The sequence below is a fragment of the Tamandua tetradactyla genome, chromosome 3 (genome assembly GCF_023851605.1).
Source record: "Tamandua tetradactyla isolate mTamTet1 chromosome 3, mTamTet1.pri, whole genome shotgun sequence".
NCBI lineage: Eukaryota > Metazoa > Chordata > Mammalia > Pilosa > Myrmecophagidae > Tamandua > Tamandua tetradactyla.
Window position 1 is genome coordinate 174,732,320 of NC_135329.1, and position 19,071 is coordinate 174,751,390.

Here is a 19,071-nt window from a genome sequence, read left to right on the forward strand (position 1 = left end):
TTAGAGGCTGCACCACCAACCAAATTCCATGAATACAAAATTTTGGAAACAGCTGGAAACCAATTTTTTTCTGTTAGCTATTCATGATATGTCTTTTATTAGCTATACTATGTGCTCAAAATCCTGCATAGTAACTGCAGCCTTCAACAAAGAATCATTCATTCACCCTCCACTGACTGAGGATTAGCAACTTGTTGACAATTTTCAAAGGAGAGGCCCAGTATTTGGGAAAATGACATAATTTTCCATAATTAAAAAGTTCCTACTTAACATATGAGTACACATATGTAAATCATTTGAAAATACTTTTCATTTGCTATGGCATGGTAGATGCTTTTTCCTTTCATTTTCTCAACATATTTTCTATTATATTATCTGACCAATATCTTACCAAATGTAGATTGAAACTATTCAAAGGAATTTCAAGAACACTCCTTTTAAAAGGCAACCTCAGAACTGCCTGAAAATGTAGAGCTGTGTTCCAGCAGCCATGTTTCTTGATGATGATTGTATAATGATATAGCTTTCACAATGTGACTGTGTGATTGTGAAAACCTTGCATCTGATGCTCCTTTTATCTACCTTGTCAACAGACGAGTAGAACATATGGAATAAAAATAAATAATAGGGGAAACAAATGTTAAATTTATTTTGAAATGCTAGTGATCAATGAAGGGGAGGGGGAGGGGCATGGTATGTATATATATTTTTTTCAGCTTTCATTTTATTTTTCTGTTGTCTTTTTATTTCTTTTTCTGAATTGATGCAAATGTTCTAAGAAATGATCATGATGATGAATATGCAACTATGTGATGATGTGAATTACTGATCATATATGTAGAACGGAATGATCATAGGTTAGGAAATGTTTTTGTTATATTTTTAATTTAAAAATTAATAAAAAAATAAAAATAAAAGGCAACCTCATATTCATATAAATGTTAAGATTCTTTACAGAACAATTAACCATCACAGGACTTTGTGCACAAGCAAAATGCCATTTAAATCAAAACTTCTCTATGAACAATTTATCAGGTAAAGCCAAGAATCCCTTTAAGTTAATTCCTTCTTTAAAAATCAAGATATAGCTGGCTGACAACTATGCTTTACTTAACCTAGGCTGGGAAGTGAGACAATTTTTTCAGTGTTAGCACTTGCAAAGGGGGTAAGAGGATTCAGCCTGTGAATAGAAAAGAAGCGGCATTAGCAGAGCAGATGGACAAAAGCAGGAGAGCGGAGGTCAGACGCTGTTTCTCTCCTCTGTCAGAAGTCAGGAAGTTTTAGCCACTGACCTCTTGAGGATCTTTTAATACCTTGAGAAAAGATATAGATACTGGTTACATACTACGATCATCATTACTAATAGTGATTGTGGTCATTAGCAATAATCGCTATAATAGGAACATTCATAAGCACCCTGTTTGTTTCCCAACAGTAAAAACTCTGCAAGATCAGAAATCCGAAGATTGCCACCAGATTAATTTCCTAAAATAATTGAGGGTGTGGGCTGCCCTCAACTGTTCAGAAATTTACTGAAGACCTATTGTGTAGCAGGCACTGCAGGTACAGAGATTGAACACCCCGTTTGAATAGGGACTGACATGGAATCCGATATTTTAACTTTCCTGCCCTAAAACTTTAAATAGGATTAAGCAAAGTCACAGGCTTTATCTACTTCTTCCCCCTAATTTTTCCCTTGGTCAGAGCAATTCTTTCTCATTCTGCAGAAATCAGATTGTTACCAGGTTGTACATGTGTCTGTACATGGTCATTATTGTACAGGCTTAACTTTTCTGAAGTTCATTTTCTTTTTTTTTGTTGTTTTGTTTTGGTCTCACACAGAAATTGAAGTTTTAGTATATAGTCAATATCATCTTTACCCTTTAGTCTGCTTTATATCAGCTTCATTCCTATCTCTAATTGAAGTCTGATCACTTTTTCAGTTTTTTTTTTTTAACAATCGCTATATGGGGTAATGCTCTTACAGCTGCAGAACTCTAGTTCTGAGTCTCAGATATCACACAGATACCCAAAGTTCCAGAGAGAGACTAGGTTATACACAAAGAACTTAGCATCTCAGAATTTAGAAATCACAGTTACCACTAGGAATAGATGCAATTGCTATAAGAGCTTATAATCTTGGAACCTTTATAATAAGCCTTACCCTAATAACCTATGCTCTTGAATTCAATCCTAAGAGTTTGCATCTTGTAGTTAATCCATATTAGTGAGACATTACAATATTTGTTTTTTCATTCCTGGCTTATTTCACTCAACATACTGTCCTCAAGTTTCATTCACCTAGTGGCATGCCTCACAACTTCAATCCTTCTTGTAGCCGACTCAATATTTCATTGTATATGTATACCAAAAATCTCTGTTTTAGTGTGTAAGCTGCTAGAATGCGATAAACCAGAAATGGAACAGCTTTTAAAAAGGAAATTTAATAAGTTGCAAGTTTACAGTTCTAAGCCTATAAAAATGTCCACACTAAAAGCATCCAGGGAAAGATATCTTAGTTCAAGGAAGGTCGACAGGTCTGGAACAGCTTGCCAGATGGGAAGTCACATGGCTGGCCTCTGCTGGTCCCTTGCTCCTGGACTCCATTGCTTTCAGCCTCTGTTCCTGTGGGGGTTCCTCACTTTGCTTCTCCAGGACTGGCTGTCATCTCCTGACTTCCCTTGGCTCTCTCCAGGTTCTGGCTTGCTTAACATCTCATGGCAACAACTTCTGGGTTCCAAGAATCTCCAAACATCCATGTCTTTGTTCTCCAAATGTCGACATCTGTGTCAGCTCTGCTCTGAAGTCTCTCTCCAAAATATTTCCTCTTTTAAAGGATTCTAGTAAACTAATCAAGACCCACCTAGAATGGGTGGATTCACATCCCCCTCTAATCAAAAGGTCACACCCACAATTGGGCGCATCACATCTCCACAGAGATAATCTAATCAAAACTTTCCACCTACAACATTGAATAAGGATTAAAAGAAACAGCTGCCCCACAAGATAGGCTAAGAATTAAAACATGGCTTTTCTGGGGTACATAATAGCTTCAAACTGGCACAATCTCCCCTCTGTTCCTTACCTCCATCCATTGCAAATTAGAAACACTGCCACCATAAACATGGTATGCAAATGTCCATCCGCGTCCCCACTCTCAGTTCTTCCAAGTATACAACTACTACGGGGTTGAAGGATCATACTGCAAGCCCACCCTAGCCTCCCGTGCAGCCACCACACTGCCCTCCAAAGGGACTGCACGACTCTACTTCCCTACCAGCAGTGAATAGGTACATCTCTCTCTCTCCACATTTTCTCCAGCACTTGTATCTCTCTTGAACTTCATTTTCTTAATCTAGAAGAATGAGAAATAATGAAGACTATTTTTTTATTGTAGTATTCTGAAGCTAAAAAGCAAAATGAATACAATGAAATAAAATATACAAAAATACTTTATAAACTGTAAGGCAATACTGAAACCAAAGCTGACACCTGCATAAACCTACTTCTTACAAGTAATATTACTAACTCACTATTTATAAAGACTATTTCCCCCTTTTTTTTTCATTTTAAGGAAGAGCAATGGGTTATACTAAGTTACCAACTCTTCTGTTTGTAGAGCTTGCTATAAGGGAAAGTATTTTTTCATGTGAAATTAAATTAACCCTCAGGGAATCAAGTCCAAATAAAATAATATTTAAGTTGCTTGAACATCTTGAAATGACTTTGAATCCCAAAACCTCTAAGAGACCATTTGTCCCTTCCCCACCTCTTCTGCCTGAGGTTCCAGAAGCTATTCAATAAGATGTTCTTGTTGTAAAGGCTAAATCTACTAAACAGATTTCCCTTAAAATATTTGCCATGAAGAAATGAAGGCTACTGACTGAATCAACCATGACTTAATCTTAAACATGTTTCCTTTCCAGATAAATGTTTAATATGTATAAAACACATTAATAAATGTTTATTAGTATAAAAATTTTTATATGTATTAGCAACCCAAAATGTCCTAATAGATCCACTAATACTAATAATGTCCTAATCGCTAGTTCTGAAAGTTCACTGTGGTCTTTGATCTTCAAAATGCCTGGACTCTCCATAATATTTTTCTATGGTATATTGCTAAAAGGTGACCAAATATTTTATATAGTCCACAAAGAATGTCATTTATGGATCTTCGATAGAATGATTTTTTTCTAGTTAAGTAAACCACCTCTTTAAAAAGCTACTAGTATTTGCATAGTTATCTAAAATTAATTATTTCATACATTATCTAGGCAAGAAAGCAGTTTGCAAGCAGATATAGATAATCTACATAAACTGACAAACTTTCCAACTACCAAAGGGCTCCAAGTCTTAAGTAAGTACATTCACACACACAAAAAGTCACCTTTATGGAAAAGTTTCACTTTATTTTGTAAAAAAAAGTAATGTTTTTCAGGATATTTTACTCTTTCAAAGCAATGTAAGTACAATGATAAACATTTGAGTAAAAAGTGCCCTGCTTTATGAACTTATTTTTAACACACTGAAGGCATACTTGTTCACTGAAGGTAGAAATATGTGATCCAATTATAAAACATAACATGTAAGAGTAAACACACACAACTGAACAGTTGTGAAAAAATAGAGGATTCATCTAAATATTCTGTTAAAAAATATTAAATTCAAGTTACATGGAAATTTATGCGTTAAAAAATCATACTGAATAATCAGAATGCCTTTTGATGGCCATTTCCAGAAAACAAATATTAACTTTAGTTAAAAAGTTAAACATTGAACTTCTTAAAAGTGCTTTCAGAACTTCACTATTCAAACTAAAATAAGATATTTTAACGGTTCATTTCAAACATGTCATATAGTTCTTATCCCAAGAAACCTTGCAATGTATAAATTAATCTGCTAAAGGAAAACGGTAAGAAAAGACAATCTTCAAAAGAAAATAATTCAATAAGAGTCAAGGTGTGATCTCGTGTTACTTTCTTTTTTCCCCTCCCCATCATTCCTTTTCACATTGCCTTTAGAAACTGAGAACAACTTGTCTGCATTTTCCCTCTCAAATCTCTCTTGGCTATGATATAGGATAGGAAGACACTGATATCACTCTCTATTTCACCAGATGGGAATATCTAAGCCCAAGTCTCACTCCTCTCCCTGGGCTACAATAAGTAACACTGCAAAAGCGCAGAGTCTATAATTACTTCAGCACAACAAAGCAGACACCTTCTCTAGTCATTACTTTGCTGTACTGTTTCGTTGCCTTAATACCAATTAACCCTTGAAAAAAAAAGCAAAACCTGAAATGCAAACTGTCCCTAGATAAATACTTATTTAAAAGTTTGGAAAATGGAAAGTAAATATAGCTTCAACCACTTAAATCCCCTCCTCCATTTCCACTTCACACAATTCGTTTTTCCCCATAATTATCTAAAACACAAACCTAAGTTTTCGCCTCTACTGACTGCACCAAGAAACAGTCAGTTATTTGTATCAACGGGTTAGAAACTCTGGGAGACGAACAGAAAGTTGCAGCTCCACCATTTCTATCAATTATTCTTGTCTTTTCCGTCTTCAGTCCGCATACCCAACGTGCTGGAAGCTGCAGGATGCGGCAGCTCTGGGGAGCCCGCCGGGTTCACGGCTGCGGAGGGGGGCACAGAAGGCCCGGCCGCGCACAGTGGAGTCCGCTTCAATTTTATCACTCGATTGGGTGTTGGCTTCTTGTCAGAGACGAGGACTTTGGCAGGAGGTGGGTGTGGTGCTCCGTTTTCAGCACTCCTGGCTCCCCGGGGAGGTTGAGGCTCCCCAGAAGCTGCGGTGCCCACCACAGATGGGGCTTTCCAAGGTGCAGGGCATGGAGCTGCCTTGGGGTTGTTGCCACTTTGAGATGGGTTTGCTGTCCCTTGACACAAGGCCTGGAGAGCACAGGCTGGAGACAACCGAACTGAAGCTGAGTTCTTGACTTTAATTTGGGTGCTTGTGGATGGGCCCAGAAATCTTACTGGCTTAGGACCTGTCTTACAGTTCACACCTTCTTCCTCCTCTTCGTTGAAAGCTATCAGGCGCCTACAAATATAAAAGCATATCATTTTTAGCATTTCCAGTTTCAAATACTAATGAAAACATCTCTGAAGTTCACCTTCAAATTTTTCTCAAGAATTAGAATTGAAAGGTGTATAGGTATCAAACTAGCTCATCTCTCATCACCAACCGAAGCCAATACATAAATTAGCAAGTTCGCAAAGGACTGTTTCAATTTGAATACACACTGATAATCTCCTAAAAGACAAACTTTTAAAAAAATCACAGTGTTAACACTAACCAGTTTAAAATCTGTACTACTATATGAGAATAACATGAAGGATCACTCTGTTCCCAAGTATACTGGTGTGAAATAGAGGATAAATGGGACATAGTACTAGTTGTTTTTCCCAAAACAGCAGTAACAAGAGATTTGCTGAGTAAAAAAAAGAAAGGATTTCATAAATTTAGGAAATTCTACTGCATACTTTATTCTCCTCTTAGAGCTTTATCATCCATATTAGCAAATTAAAGGTTCTGAGAAGGCCTACAGAAAAGAAAACCCTGCTGGATTCATTATTTCCCAATCATCCTATAATGAACATCCAGTAAAATTAGAATTTTGTAGAATACATTTTTGGAACTGCTAGAATAACCAAACCCATGGTAAAGCCAGATGCTTTTGAGAAATACTGGACAAACCATCAGCAATTCCTAAACTGAATTTACCATTCATTATAAAAAGTGTAAAGGAGGAAGATTTATAAAGATGACCTGCCAAACAACCATTGCTGAAAACCTCCTTTTCCACTTTCATTAAAAACCACCTCCTGAACATGAAGTCTAACATGGATTCTCCAGGGCTTCTCCTTTTCACACAGCATTATTGTGTTTTTAGAGGAGAATGTGACATACAGTAAACTCTGATTCTTGAAAATGGAATCATAATAGCCTGATTATTTGAGAATTACCATCTACAGCAAAGAATATGATTGTAATATATTCAATCCTAAAACTCTACTGATCATAATTAAATGTCCTCTGGTAGGTCAGATGGTTTCTCAGGTTCTTCTAAGTGCTTCTAAGTCATGGTTATCACTATCCTGTCAGTGCATCAAGAAAATGATCAATAGATTTCCAGAGGAAAGATAACTAACACAAAGGAGAGGCTCCAGAAAACCATTCCTGCTTGCTCTGTTTTCAGTCCATATCTTCCGCTAGACTCTAGACCAAGGCTTCTCCACCTTGGCATGATGGACATGTTGAGCCGGACAATTCTTCGCAGTGGACTGTAAGATGTGCATTGCAGGGTATTTAGCAGCATCCCTGGCTTCTACCCATTAGATGCCAGTAGCATCCTCCCCAGCCCCTCAGGATGGGACAACCAAAAATGTGTCTCACCAGTACTTTTTTTAATTCACACTCTTCCAAAAAGAACATACTACACAATGTTTTAGAGAATTGTTCCTACTTTTTAAAGTTTTAGTAACTTTGCATTTATCTATCTAGATTTATATTTTGATAGTAAGGCAAAATAGTCATCTAGATGATTAATTAAGCTAAGTTAAGACCAAGAGCCAATATTCTTTTCCACTTCATAAAGGCAGTAAAACTACAGGTCACAAACAAAAAGAAAAACACAAAATCCACAAAGCAGATGACCTTTTTCGAATTGGGGCCATGTGTCGCAGGTTTCCAAGTAGGGGCCTTTCTTCCAGAGTCCAACATTCTATCAGTTCGTGAGGCACCCGCCAGTAGCTAACACCTGGAGGAGAAAAGGACATAATTCAGAGAGCACCGTCCTCTGCAAAATGTTCAGCAGCTGCTTCCCATCAGATCCGGCAGAAAGAGTCCAAGGTTCTTGCCTCCCATTCAATGCAAGGTGTGTGATACACCAACTGGGAGTGTTCTCACTAAGAATCAGTGAAGGAGAGTAGCACAGGCTGCAACCCAGGTCTAGGGAGCCTACCAGCCCCAGTTTTGCCACTTCTTAGCAGAGAAAACTCAGCATGCTGCTGAGCTGTATTCTGAGTTTACACCCGCCCTGGACAACTGAGTGTGCTGGTTGGGAGCAGTGAATCGAGAGTCAAGGTTGCCTGGGTCTGGATCCCACATCTGTCACACTTCCCAAGGTCACACTCACTCATGGTGTGACCTTGGGAAGGTTACTTAACCTTTCTCTGCCTAGATTTTCTCACCTGGGAAAGAACAATAATAGTACAGACTTTGCAGGATGGTTGTAAGGATTAAATGAGTGAATAAATTCAAAGTGCTCGGACCAGGGCCTGGCACAGACTAAGCACTTCATCAGTGTGAGGTGCCTTGATTATCAGTCACAATGTTGGGAGTAGTATTAGCTTTAGACAGTGGGGGTTAGAACATTTGCCTTATGTACCTCACTGGGTTCTGTGACCATCAAATCTGTATTCAACAACTGCTGTACAGATAGGAAGCATCACTACTCTATATGCACCTTTTCAAAAAGAACCAACGATCTGAGTTTACGTATTTAGGACAACTTGTAGTCAAATTCATTTTAGTTTTTAAATCTGTTATGTTTCTAACTGAGAGCTGAAAAATGCAACCTTATAAACCTCAAAAACATTATGCTAAGTGAAAGAAGCAGACACAGAAGGACACATACTAGATGATTTCATTTATAAGAAGTATCCAAAACAGATAAATACATAGAGGCAGAAAGAAGACTGGGGTGATGAAAGTGTTCTGGAATGAGACAGAGGTGATGAGAAAGAATCATAAAATGATGTTGAATACAAACTGTTTGGTTTAAAAAAATAAATAAATAACAGTAATCTTATAAATCCCAAGAACGGATTTGGTATATTCTTTTTATATTAATATTATGATAAACTTACTAACCATGCATATAAATTATGAAATATACTAGATATGTTCAATACTCCACTCAATGAACCTCTACTTAAGACAATAATTTTCTGGAACTGTTTGATCATACTCTAAAACCTACATATGCTACCAAATTATTCCTAAATCTTATCTATTAATGTTTTATCTGTTTTTAAGTCTAAGGAATTATACATAAAATAAAATGCACTCTTTTTAAGTATACAGTTCTAATGCATTCTTTAAGTATATAGTTCAATGAGTTTTGACGGATCTATAGACATGTAACCATAGCTGCAATTAAGATAAAGAACATTTCTCTCAACCCAAAAAGTTTCCTCATACCCCAATGAAGTCAGTGTTCCCTGCTTTATTTCTTATAGTTTTGCCTTTTCCAGAATGTCATATAAATTATATCTTGTATACAATAGGTCACCTTTGTGTTTAGCAAGATGCTTTGGAGAGTCATCCATGTTGATGTATGTATCAATGATGGTTTCTTTTTATTTATCATTTATTTATCCTTATTCATCATTTCTTTTTATTGCTGAGTAGTATTCCAATATACAGGATTTACCACAACTAGTTTAATAACTCATTTTTCCCTGTCTATAACATAATTCACACTCATTGTACAAAACCTGGAGACTACAGAATAAAGTACAAATAAGAAAATAAAAATGGCTCATTTTGACATATTTCATTCAAATCTTTTCTCTATTCATATGATATGCACATGATCAAAACACTTTAATTTTGTTGCTTACTTTTTATCACTTCCTATTTTATCAAGGGCATTCATCTATGTAAAAAGTTAAAGTTAACTTTAACGGCTATATTATATTCCATCCTGTTGATGTGCTAAAATGTATTTAATCCTTATTATTAGGTGTTTAGATTGTTTTTATTTTCCTATGTGAATAACACATAACTGAACATCTCTGTTCTGAAATCTTTGTCTGCATTTGATTATGTCCTTAAGGTAGATTCCCAGAAGTAGAAGTAATCACTAGGTCAAAGAATATGAATAATTCTGATGTTATTGATGTATACTAACAAATTATTTTCAAAAAAAGTTGTATCAATTTTTACCCCTGCCTGGAATGCATGAAAGATATTTACTAATCTGGTCTGTAAAAAATAATTCTCATTCACCTTATATTTATTGATAAATAATGCAGTTGAACCACCTGCCACATGTTTATTTCCTTTTCCACAAATTTTCTGTTCATGAACCTTGCACAATTTTTTGTAATAGGGGTTAAATTGATTTTCTAATCAATTAGAATATTCCCTCTCTATATTAAGCATAGTAATTCTTTATACAGTTAGTATAATATTAATTATGTTATTTATTAGTCTTATTTTATTTATAGTTTAGTCTTTTTATTTTATTTATAGTTTTTAATTTTTAAATTTTTTATACTCTAAATATAATATAATCAAGTTTATCAACCTTTGTATTTATGATTTATTTTAAGCTTATAAGTTCTTTCCCGATTAAAAAAATCAATCATTTGCTTAAATTTCCTTTTACTTTATTATAGTTTCATTTTCATTCATAAATCCAACTGGAATTATTATGATAAATGATATGAAGCTAAAATTTTGTTTTTCCTCTCAAGAAGTTAACATACTTCTGAATTACATATTACATAAGCTATCGTTTTTCACTGATACTTAATACTCTCCACATAGTATTTTTATCCTTTTAGCTTTACTGGGGTCTATTCCAAATCTCCGCATGTCTTCTTGTACCGGAAACACACAGTTACTATTATACATTTATAGGATGTTTTGCTATCAAATAGAGTTAGACTTATCCATCTATTTACTCCTATTTCTCAAAATGTTCTTGGCTCCCATACTCACACATATACAGAAATCAACTCAAAATGGATCAAAGGCCTAAATATAAAAGCCAGAAATATAAAACTCTAAAAGAAAATATAAGGAAGCATTTCCAGGACCTTGTGTTAGGCAATGGGTTTTTAAACTTTACACACAAAGCACAAGCAACAAAAGAAAAAATAGACAAATGGGACCTCACCAAAATTAAAAACTTTTGTACAGGGCGGGCCGCGGTGGCTCAGCGGGCAAGAGTGCTTGCCTGCCATGCCGGAGGACCCCGGTTCGATTCCCGGCCCCAGCCCATGTAAAAAACAAACAAACAAACAAAATATAATAAAACAAGAAAATGTTTAAAGATGTTTCCCTTTCTTCCTCCCTTCCTTCCTTCCATCCTTCCTTCCTTCTCTGTCTTTCCTTCCCTTCCTCCCTCTCTAAAAAAAAAAAAAAAAAAAAAAAAAAAAAAAACTTTTGTACATCAAAGGACAATTAGTAGAGATATTGAATGTAGACTACTTATCCCACTGAATATTCAATAGTGATATTATTATCAATGCTCATAAGGTGGTTGGTAAAAATGGACAATTTTTAAAATAAGCATGTAAGATTATTTGATTTAGATGCCTTCTCTAGCATATTTCCATTGTCTCTTCCATTGTCTTTCTTGATTATACATTTTACACTAAACTTAGAATATGCTTCCTAGAGCAATGCTTGATACATAGTAAATGCTAAATAAACTCTTGTTTAATTGAACTAACTAGTAAAACTAGCAGAAACATATTGCAGGCATTTAATTATAAATTATTAATAATATTGAGCAACTCATGGGGCTAAAAGCTTTGTAAGTAAAATTGCATCAGTTACCATGAGATCAAATACTTGACACACATACACACACACATACACAATTTCCAAAAAAAAGAAATCCAGTATTTGATTTTGTCTTATTAAGAAAAGATTTACCTGCTGGCCATGAAACAAAAAAAATTACACTGTACCTTTTCCTTCCCAGGCATCAAAGGCATCCATCATTTTCTTCAATTCTGCTACTGAATAATAGCTCCAGATGTACTGAACATTATTCCCTGCTTCTCTAGAAATATTGAAAAATAATGAAAATATACTATCCACTATACAGAATGTGTGTGCATGCATGTATTCCTAATAGACATTCAATATGTGCTTCGTAATTAAGGGAAAAAAAATACACAGGTATTGAACAGTTGTTCTTCTGTGATCCTTAAGCATCTCTTTTTACTAGGGTAAATATTTAATTCCGCAATAGAAAAATGTTGACAAATCACCAAATTTGTGAAATTCTAGTTTGTTTGTTTTTTAAATCATCTAATTCCAGAAAAGCTAGAAAAGTTTCAACTCTGATCAAAAGGTTCCTAAACACTATGCCAAAATACCAAAGATACAGACAAGTCCCTGCCTATAAAGAATTCAGACCTTATGTACATATTTAATCATCTAAAAAAAAAATTATATGGTAACACATTAACCACTAATATGACTCAATCCAATCTCCCAGAAATTTAAAAAAAAAAAAAAGTTGCTAAGTAAATTGACCACTGGAAATAAGATTCTGGTGAAATCTTCTTAAAACAGTAAACCCTAAGAATTTAGCATATTCAAGTCATAGAATTTTAAAGCTGGAAAGGGCTGGGGAAGCCCATCATTTCACAGAAGAGGGCAGTGCGCTGCAGGCTGACTGACTCCCAGACCTGTGCTCCTGCCCGGGACTATGGTCAAGAGAAGACACCAGACACATGGCTTTTCTTTGCTCTCTTTTCCATTTTTAAAAATCTCTCATGCACACTCCCAGTTGAAAACCACTGTACTAGATCATGTAGATGGCCTGTAGCTTATGAGAAATGGCCCATAAGTATACTCTTCCATGAAGTAGGCCTAACTCGACAGCTATGAGCACTCATTGTCTGCTGAGAAATGTGGATGGTCTTTTCTAGTCAAGCTCATATTCCATTCAGTAATACCTCTTAAAGGAGTCCAAGACTTTATTTTGCTTCTTTTCATATTTAAATTTGGACATACCTTTTAAAAATGCTCTTACTGTGAACTCTTCCTCCCAGCTGTTTATCAATAGCATCTGTTCCATCAGTTTTTGTAGCATATACACCAATAATTCTACTCTCACAGCTTGCACCAGATGTGTTAAGATAGTGCAGAACCCAAACTGTTGGTTTATTGCAAATTAAACCATACGAATCACAGAAGTCTGTTAAAGCCTGCAGCAAAAAAAATATGTAAAATTTGAATTTAAGCCTAAAGTAAAAATGAATTTTTCTTACTCTGCCACTGAGCCACTGTGGCCCAACCCCAACATCACTTTTAATTTGATAATTTTCATTTAATAAAAATGTTTAATTCAATAATTTTCATATAATAACTGAAAAATCAGGACTTTCCTTTTCCCTCAAATTTCCCATGTGACTCAATCTTCCTTTACTGTTCTACTCACTAGTAACCATGGTTGAATCTTTAATTTTTAACTTTTAAATGGATTAACCAGTCTAACTTGTTCTTTTACACTGAACTCAAATGGCATTCACTCACCATACATTCATTCACTTGAATATTAAGTATCTACATTGACCATATGCCAAATACTATCCAAGGTCCTAGGGATATAATGATGAGTAAGAGGCAAGGCCCCTGCCCTCCTAGAGCCAATACCTAATGCAGACAGCAGACATTAAATAAATCATCACCATATAGTATAAAAAGTGCTATTAGATGAGAGACTACAAGTCTCTCACCTGTGCTAAATGACACAGAGCAGAAGTGCTTCACCCAGTAGAGTGGCAAGGATATTCCCTGGAAGAAATGATGTTACTGCCTTAGGCACCAAGAGGAGAGGGACTTTTACCTGATTTGTTCACTGATATATCCCAAGTGCCTAGAGTAGCACCATACACAAATGGTATTCTTAGTATTTACCGACGTGATGAATAAAAACAGGACCCTAACATGTCTTGCATTTTCATCTTGTACTATTATCAAATTCCTGTATTGTTAGTTTTTTTTCTTAATATTTTTATTGGTAAATCTTCACACATACACATTCCATATTGGTATACAATCAATGACTCATTATCGTCATATAGTTGTATATTCAACAATATCATCACATAGTTGTATATTCATCACCATGATCACTTTTTAGAACATTTGCATCACTCCAGAAAAATAAAAAGGAAAAAAGAAAAAACTCATACATACCATACCCCATACTCCTCCCTCTCATTGACCACCAGTGTTCATCTACCCAATTAACTTTACCCTTTGTCCCCTCTATTACTTATTTATACTTTACCCATATTTTTTTTTTACTCATATGTCCATACCCTGGATAAAAGGAGCAACAGACACAAAGTTTTCAAATCTGATAGTCACACTGCAAAAGTTATATCTTTATACAATCCTTTTCAAGAATCAAGGTTACTGGAATACAATTCAGCAGTTTTAGGTACTTCCCTCCAGTCACTTCACTACACCATAAACTAAAAAGGGGTATCTATATAATGCAAAAAATAACCTCCAGTATAACCTCTCAATTCTGTTCGAAATCTCTCAGCCACTGAAACTTTCTTTTGTCTCATTACTCTCTTCTCCTTTTTGGTCAAGGCCTTCTCGAACCCTTGAAGCTGGGTCTTGGCTCATTCAGGATTTCTGTCCCACGATGCAAGGGAGATTCACACCCCTAGGAGTCATGTCCCACGTAGTGGGGAGGGCAGTGAGTTCACCTGCAACAGAAGAGATTCTCTGGGGGGTGACTCTTATGTCTGATTTAAAGTAGGCTTTGCCTATCCTTTGCAGGAATATGTTTCATAGGGTGAACCCCAAGCATGGGGGCTCAGCCTAGGCCTATTGATTTGGTTGTCCCTACTGCTTACAAGAATATCAGAAATTCTCCAAATGGGGAAGTTGAATATTTCCCCTTTTCCCCAGTCCCCCAAGGGGACTTTGTAAATATTTCTTTATTCACTGTCCAAATTACTCTGGGATATATTGGGGCATCACACTAACCTGGACAAACCAATAATATCTCACACCCTATTCAAGAGTCCATGTACTTATGGTGTTCAACTGACCAAGTTAAATTAGAAAATCCACTACCAAAATATAAATTTTGTACCAAATAAGCATCTCTCCCTTTGGTCTCACACAAAAGTTGAAGTTTTAAAATATGGACCATATCATCCTTTACCCTGTATTCTGACTGACCTTAGTCCTATCCAGATCAGCTTCATGCATATCTCTACCAAAGTCTGATCACTTTTTCAACTTCTTAAACAGTTTCTGTATGAAGTATTGCTGACTTTCACAGCTTCAAAGCTCTAACTCTGAGTCTCAGGTGTCACATAAATACCTGAAGTTTCTGGGAACAGCCTCGTTCCCAGAAATCAGAGATATGAATGAAGCTGATCTAGTTAGGACTAAGGTAAATCAGACAAAAAGATAAGGGAAGATATTGACTGTATTTTAAAACTTCTGTGAGAGACTATAGGAAAGGACATTTATTTGGTGCAAAATTTATATTTTCTATAGCACACTATCTAATTAAACTTGTGTGGTCAGTTTATTCAAATACCATAATTACATGGAACCTTAAATAAGGAGTGAGATCTTGTTGATTTGGGGATAGTATGATGTCTTTATCATCCCAGAGTAATCTGGGCAGAAGATAAAAAAGTATTTTCAAAGCCCCCTTAAAGGACTGGGGAAAAAAGTAGAAATTAACTTTCCCACCTGGGGAAGACCTGATATTCTCACAAGCATTGGGGACTACCAATTTAACATGTCAAGCCCTTAATCCTGGGATTTGCCCTTAAGAAACTATTCCTGGAAAGAAGAAACTAAGCCTACTTATAATTATGCCTAAGAGTCACCCCCAGAGAACCTCTTTTGTTGCTCAGATGTGGCCTCTCTCTCTAAGCCAACTCCACAGGTAGACTCATTGCTCTCCCCTAATGTGGGACATGATTCCCAGAGGTGTAAATCTTCCTGGCAATGTGCAATATGACTCCCAGGAATGAGCCTGGCTCTAGCTTTGTGGGATTGAGAAAGACTTCTTGACCAAAAAGGGGAAGAGAAATGAGGCAAAATAAAGTTTTAGTGGCTGACAGATTTCAGATAGAATCAAGAAGTCATTCTGGAGGTTATTCTTACGTATTATATAGATATCCCTTCAGTTTTGGGGTACTGAAGTAGCTGAAGGGAAATGCCTGAAACCACAGAACTGGAATGCAGTAGCCCTGATTCTTGATGATGATGGTTTACAATGTGACCGTGTGATTGTGAAAACCTTGTGACTGACACTCCCTTTATCCAGTGTATGGACAGATAAATAAGAAAATAAAGACAAAAAATAAATAAATAATGGGGAGGATGGGGGATATGTGATGTTTTGGGTGTTCTTTTTTATTTATTTTTATTTTTATTCTTAGTTTTAGTTTACGGAGCAATGAAAATGTTCAAAAATCAATTGTGATGATGAATACATAACTATATGATGATACTGTGAACCACTATTGCACACTTTGGATGATTATATGGTATGTGAATATATCTTGATAAAACTGCATTTAAAAAAAACACTAAATCTTCCATGAGGAATATAAACTCAATAAATCTTCGAGTGTCAATGTAAGAACTTTTTTAAGAGTAGAATTTTGGCCTAATAAAGCCAAGTAGTGATAATTTAAAAATATGTCTTTTAAAATTACAAAAACTGAGACAGCTTCAAATTTGGTTTATATGATGATACAGGCTAGGCAAAATAATACATGTTACTCCATGCAAAATAAACATTTATATCTTAAAACTTAAGAAAATGTCAAGACCTTTTTAAGTTCTATATTTGACCTTAAAGAATATGTCTCCATTTCATTGGCCAAGTGGTCGGACAGGCTGTATGGATACGGGATACCAAAGTAATCAGCCTCTTCCTGCAGGGCAATGCGGGTTTGCTCATCCGTGGGAATCTGAACTTCTCCATGAAGGTAATCCAAAAGGTATTTAAACAGCTGTCCATTGCGGTCAATAACACAAGCCCCTAGGAAACAATAAGTTCGGGAACTGTTGCATACATATTATGGCCATTGATACATTTTCAACAAGTCAAACTAAAATCAGTCTGAGGAACTCTAGAATTAGAATTTTTTTTTTTCCAACAAAAGTTAACTTTTGATGTTCACATAGTTCAGTCAATCAAACTAAGCTAGACTTTCGATTCTTTACTGGCACAACAAATATGACATACAAGTAACCTTCAGCTTACAAAAATGTGATACTCCCATTCTGGGAAAGGCATCTGTATTTCTGTACCATAGCATATAGATCTGAATGCAGACAGTCACCATGTTTGCCTGTGTGGCTGGCTCTGTATAAAGGTGCCAGGTAAAAGGGGCAAAGAGCTGAAATTCAGCTCATACTCAGCTCACCAAGCCATACGCCCTAGCTCAGAGCTGCACTTCATGAACAAAGGAGTGCCTTCTTCTAATTTTCACAAAGAGATGTTATGGGCCAGTGGTGGCCCTCTGTATTCTCACCTAATGCATGGGAAAATGTATTCTGAGTTCCATTTGGAACTTTTAGACGCAGTGAGTATATTCCCCTTGTAAGAGCCAAGACGACCTCAGACTACTGGTACAAATGGAAGCTTACCCCTAACCCCAGCCCAGCATGAGGACATGCAGGGTGCACATTACCATGTCCACTGTTTGCATGTCAAAGACACTACCAGTCAGGGGGTCCTAGCTCTAGGTGTGCCATACACTTAGAATTGTTAGCTTAGTCACTTTGTACATAAAATTTAAAAAAAGAAGAAATGTTATACTGGTGTGCTTTATGAAATAATAGACCTTTCTTAGACAATTTAGCAGAATTTTATCAAAAACACCTCTGTGTGGGGATACTCAAAAATTCCCAGACCCCTCCCCCTTGATTTGTGTAGACAAAGAAGGGATTAAGAAGGCAAAACACCACTACTGGGAGGAAAAAAAGAAAATTCAGAAGACCCCAGGATATTAACATTATAACAACCCATCATGCACAAAATTCCTCAATCTCTCTTCTCTAACACAAAACCAAGGATAGGTTCTATAAATCCCATATCTCCTAAGATATTACGAGGTTTCTTTAGAACTAATTGCAGATTCAGTGAACTCCAGAGCACTCAAGGCAGAGAGACCAGCAGCCCCTCGTGTTTTTAAAGATTCTTTGTGAAACACCACTGTTTGGCATCATTGCACTCAGGCTTTCTCAGGCATATACATCAGCCTACACAATAAGATTACACAGCTAGGCTAGGTAGCAAGTTTAAAACTAATTCTACACTGAAAATAACTGCTCTGTCAGCTATGAGGGCAGCTGCTTTCCCCACAGAAATACATTTCCTAACACAGAGAACACAGAGAGAAGCCAATATATTTAATCAGCCTCTTTACCCATGAAGTTGCTTGAATATAAAGACTTTCAAATGAAATTAATCCCTATAATTAGGTCATTATAAAAGGTGATTGGCCTTTACATGCTCTCACCTCTCTGTCAACTTTTAACAACTCAGATTCCAGGAACTGGTATTTAATTTCTACATGTACATAGTGAATCTCCAAATGGTTCTAATGATCTCAGTAATTAATATACTAATGTAATGCATTCTGTAAGAATGTAAGTAAGAAAATCAAAGGGATTTCAAACTAGACTCCTATTTTAATGGATATTCACAATCATGCCTAGACTTTTAGAATTTACCTGACTCATCTGTTTTTAGAGGAAAACGACCACTGAACATGGACGCCAGCATGGAGTCCTTAAATCGGCACAAGGACTCACGCCTGGCTGCATAAATGCAGCCGCCCACATTCAGTCGAAGGATCTCCAACACCTCTTCTGCCTTGTGGCCTTCCATCGCTCCCACCGACTCTCTGAATTCTTGCCGCACAACACGTTCAGAAACTGTACCACGATGGCAGTCCCGGGAATTCCCTTCTGTAAAAACAAAAGATAATTGCAACTGACATTTCAAAGGATACACCAAATAAAGAATGAAATAATACATTTGAATGTGATATAAAATAAATTTCACAGTACAAGCAATATTGAATTGAAGGACTTTATATAATGTGGAAGATGTTTGATATAATGTATGCTGAGAAGCTAGAAAACTTTGGCTCGGAGGATTTGTAAAAGATTAAAAAAAAAATCATAGCTGTTGAAAGGCTTGTTTAAAGAATCAAACGAGATAATACCTTGGAGGATGGTCTGTCACATGTAAAGCATATGCAAGGTGCTTATGATCATAAGCAT

General features: G+C 36.1%; 1 protein-coding gene across 8 annotated transcripts in view; it reads right to left on the reverse strand.

Moving 5' to 3' along the window:
• Positions 1–1,810: 1,810 nt before the first annotated feature.
• KCTD18 (potassium channel tetramerization domain containing 18) overlaps positions 1,811–19,071 on the reverse strand; it is a 31,099-nt gene continuing 13,838 nt past the window's right edge. For 6 of the 8 annotated variants that reach the window (XM_077154612.1, XM_077154609.1, XM_077154611.1 and 3 more), the window contains 6 exons: positions 18,517–18,753; positions 16,605–16,816; positions 12,793–12,986; positions 11,736–11,830; positions 7,684–7,786; positions 4,417–6,066 (listed from right to left, as the gene is read on the reverse strand). In XM_077154612.1, the coding sequence (XP_077010727.1) occupies positions 5,547–6,066; positions 7,684–7,786; positions 11,736–11,830; positions 12,793–12,986; positions 16,605–16,816; positions 18,517–18,673 (1,281 nt within the window). In that variant the 5' untranslated portion in view covers positions 18,674–18,753 and the 3' untranslated portion in view covers positions 4,417–5,546. Of the gene's footprint in view, positions 3,381–4,416; positions 6,067–7,683; positions 7,787–11,735; positions 11,831–12,792; positions 12,987–16,604; positions 16,817–18,516; positions 18,754–19,071 lie in introns of those variants that run through there. The other 2 variants (XR_013172982.1, XR_013172981.1) reach the window with 2 other exon arrangements.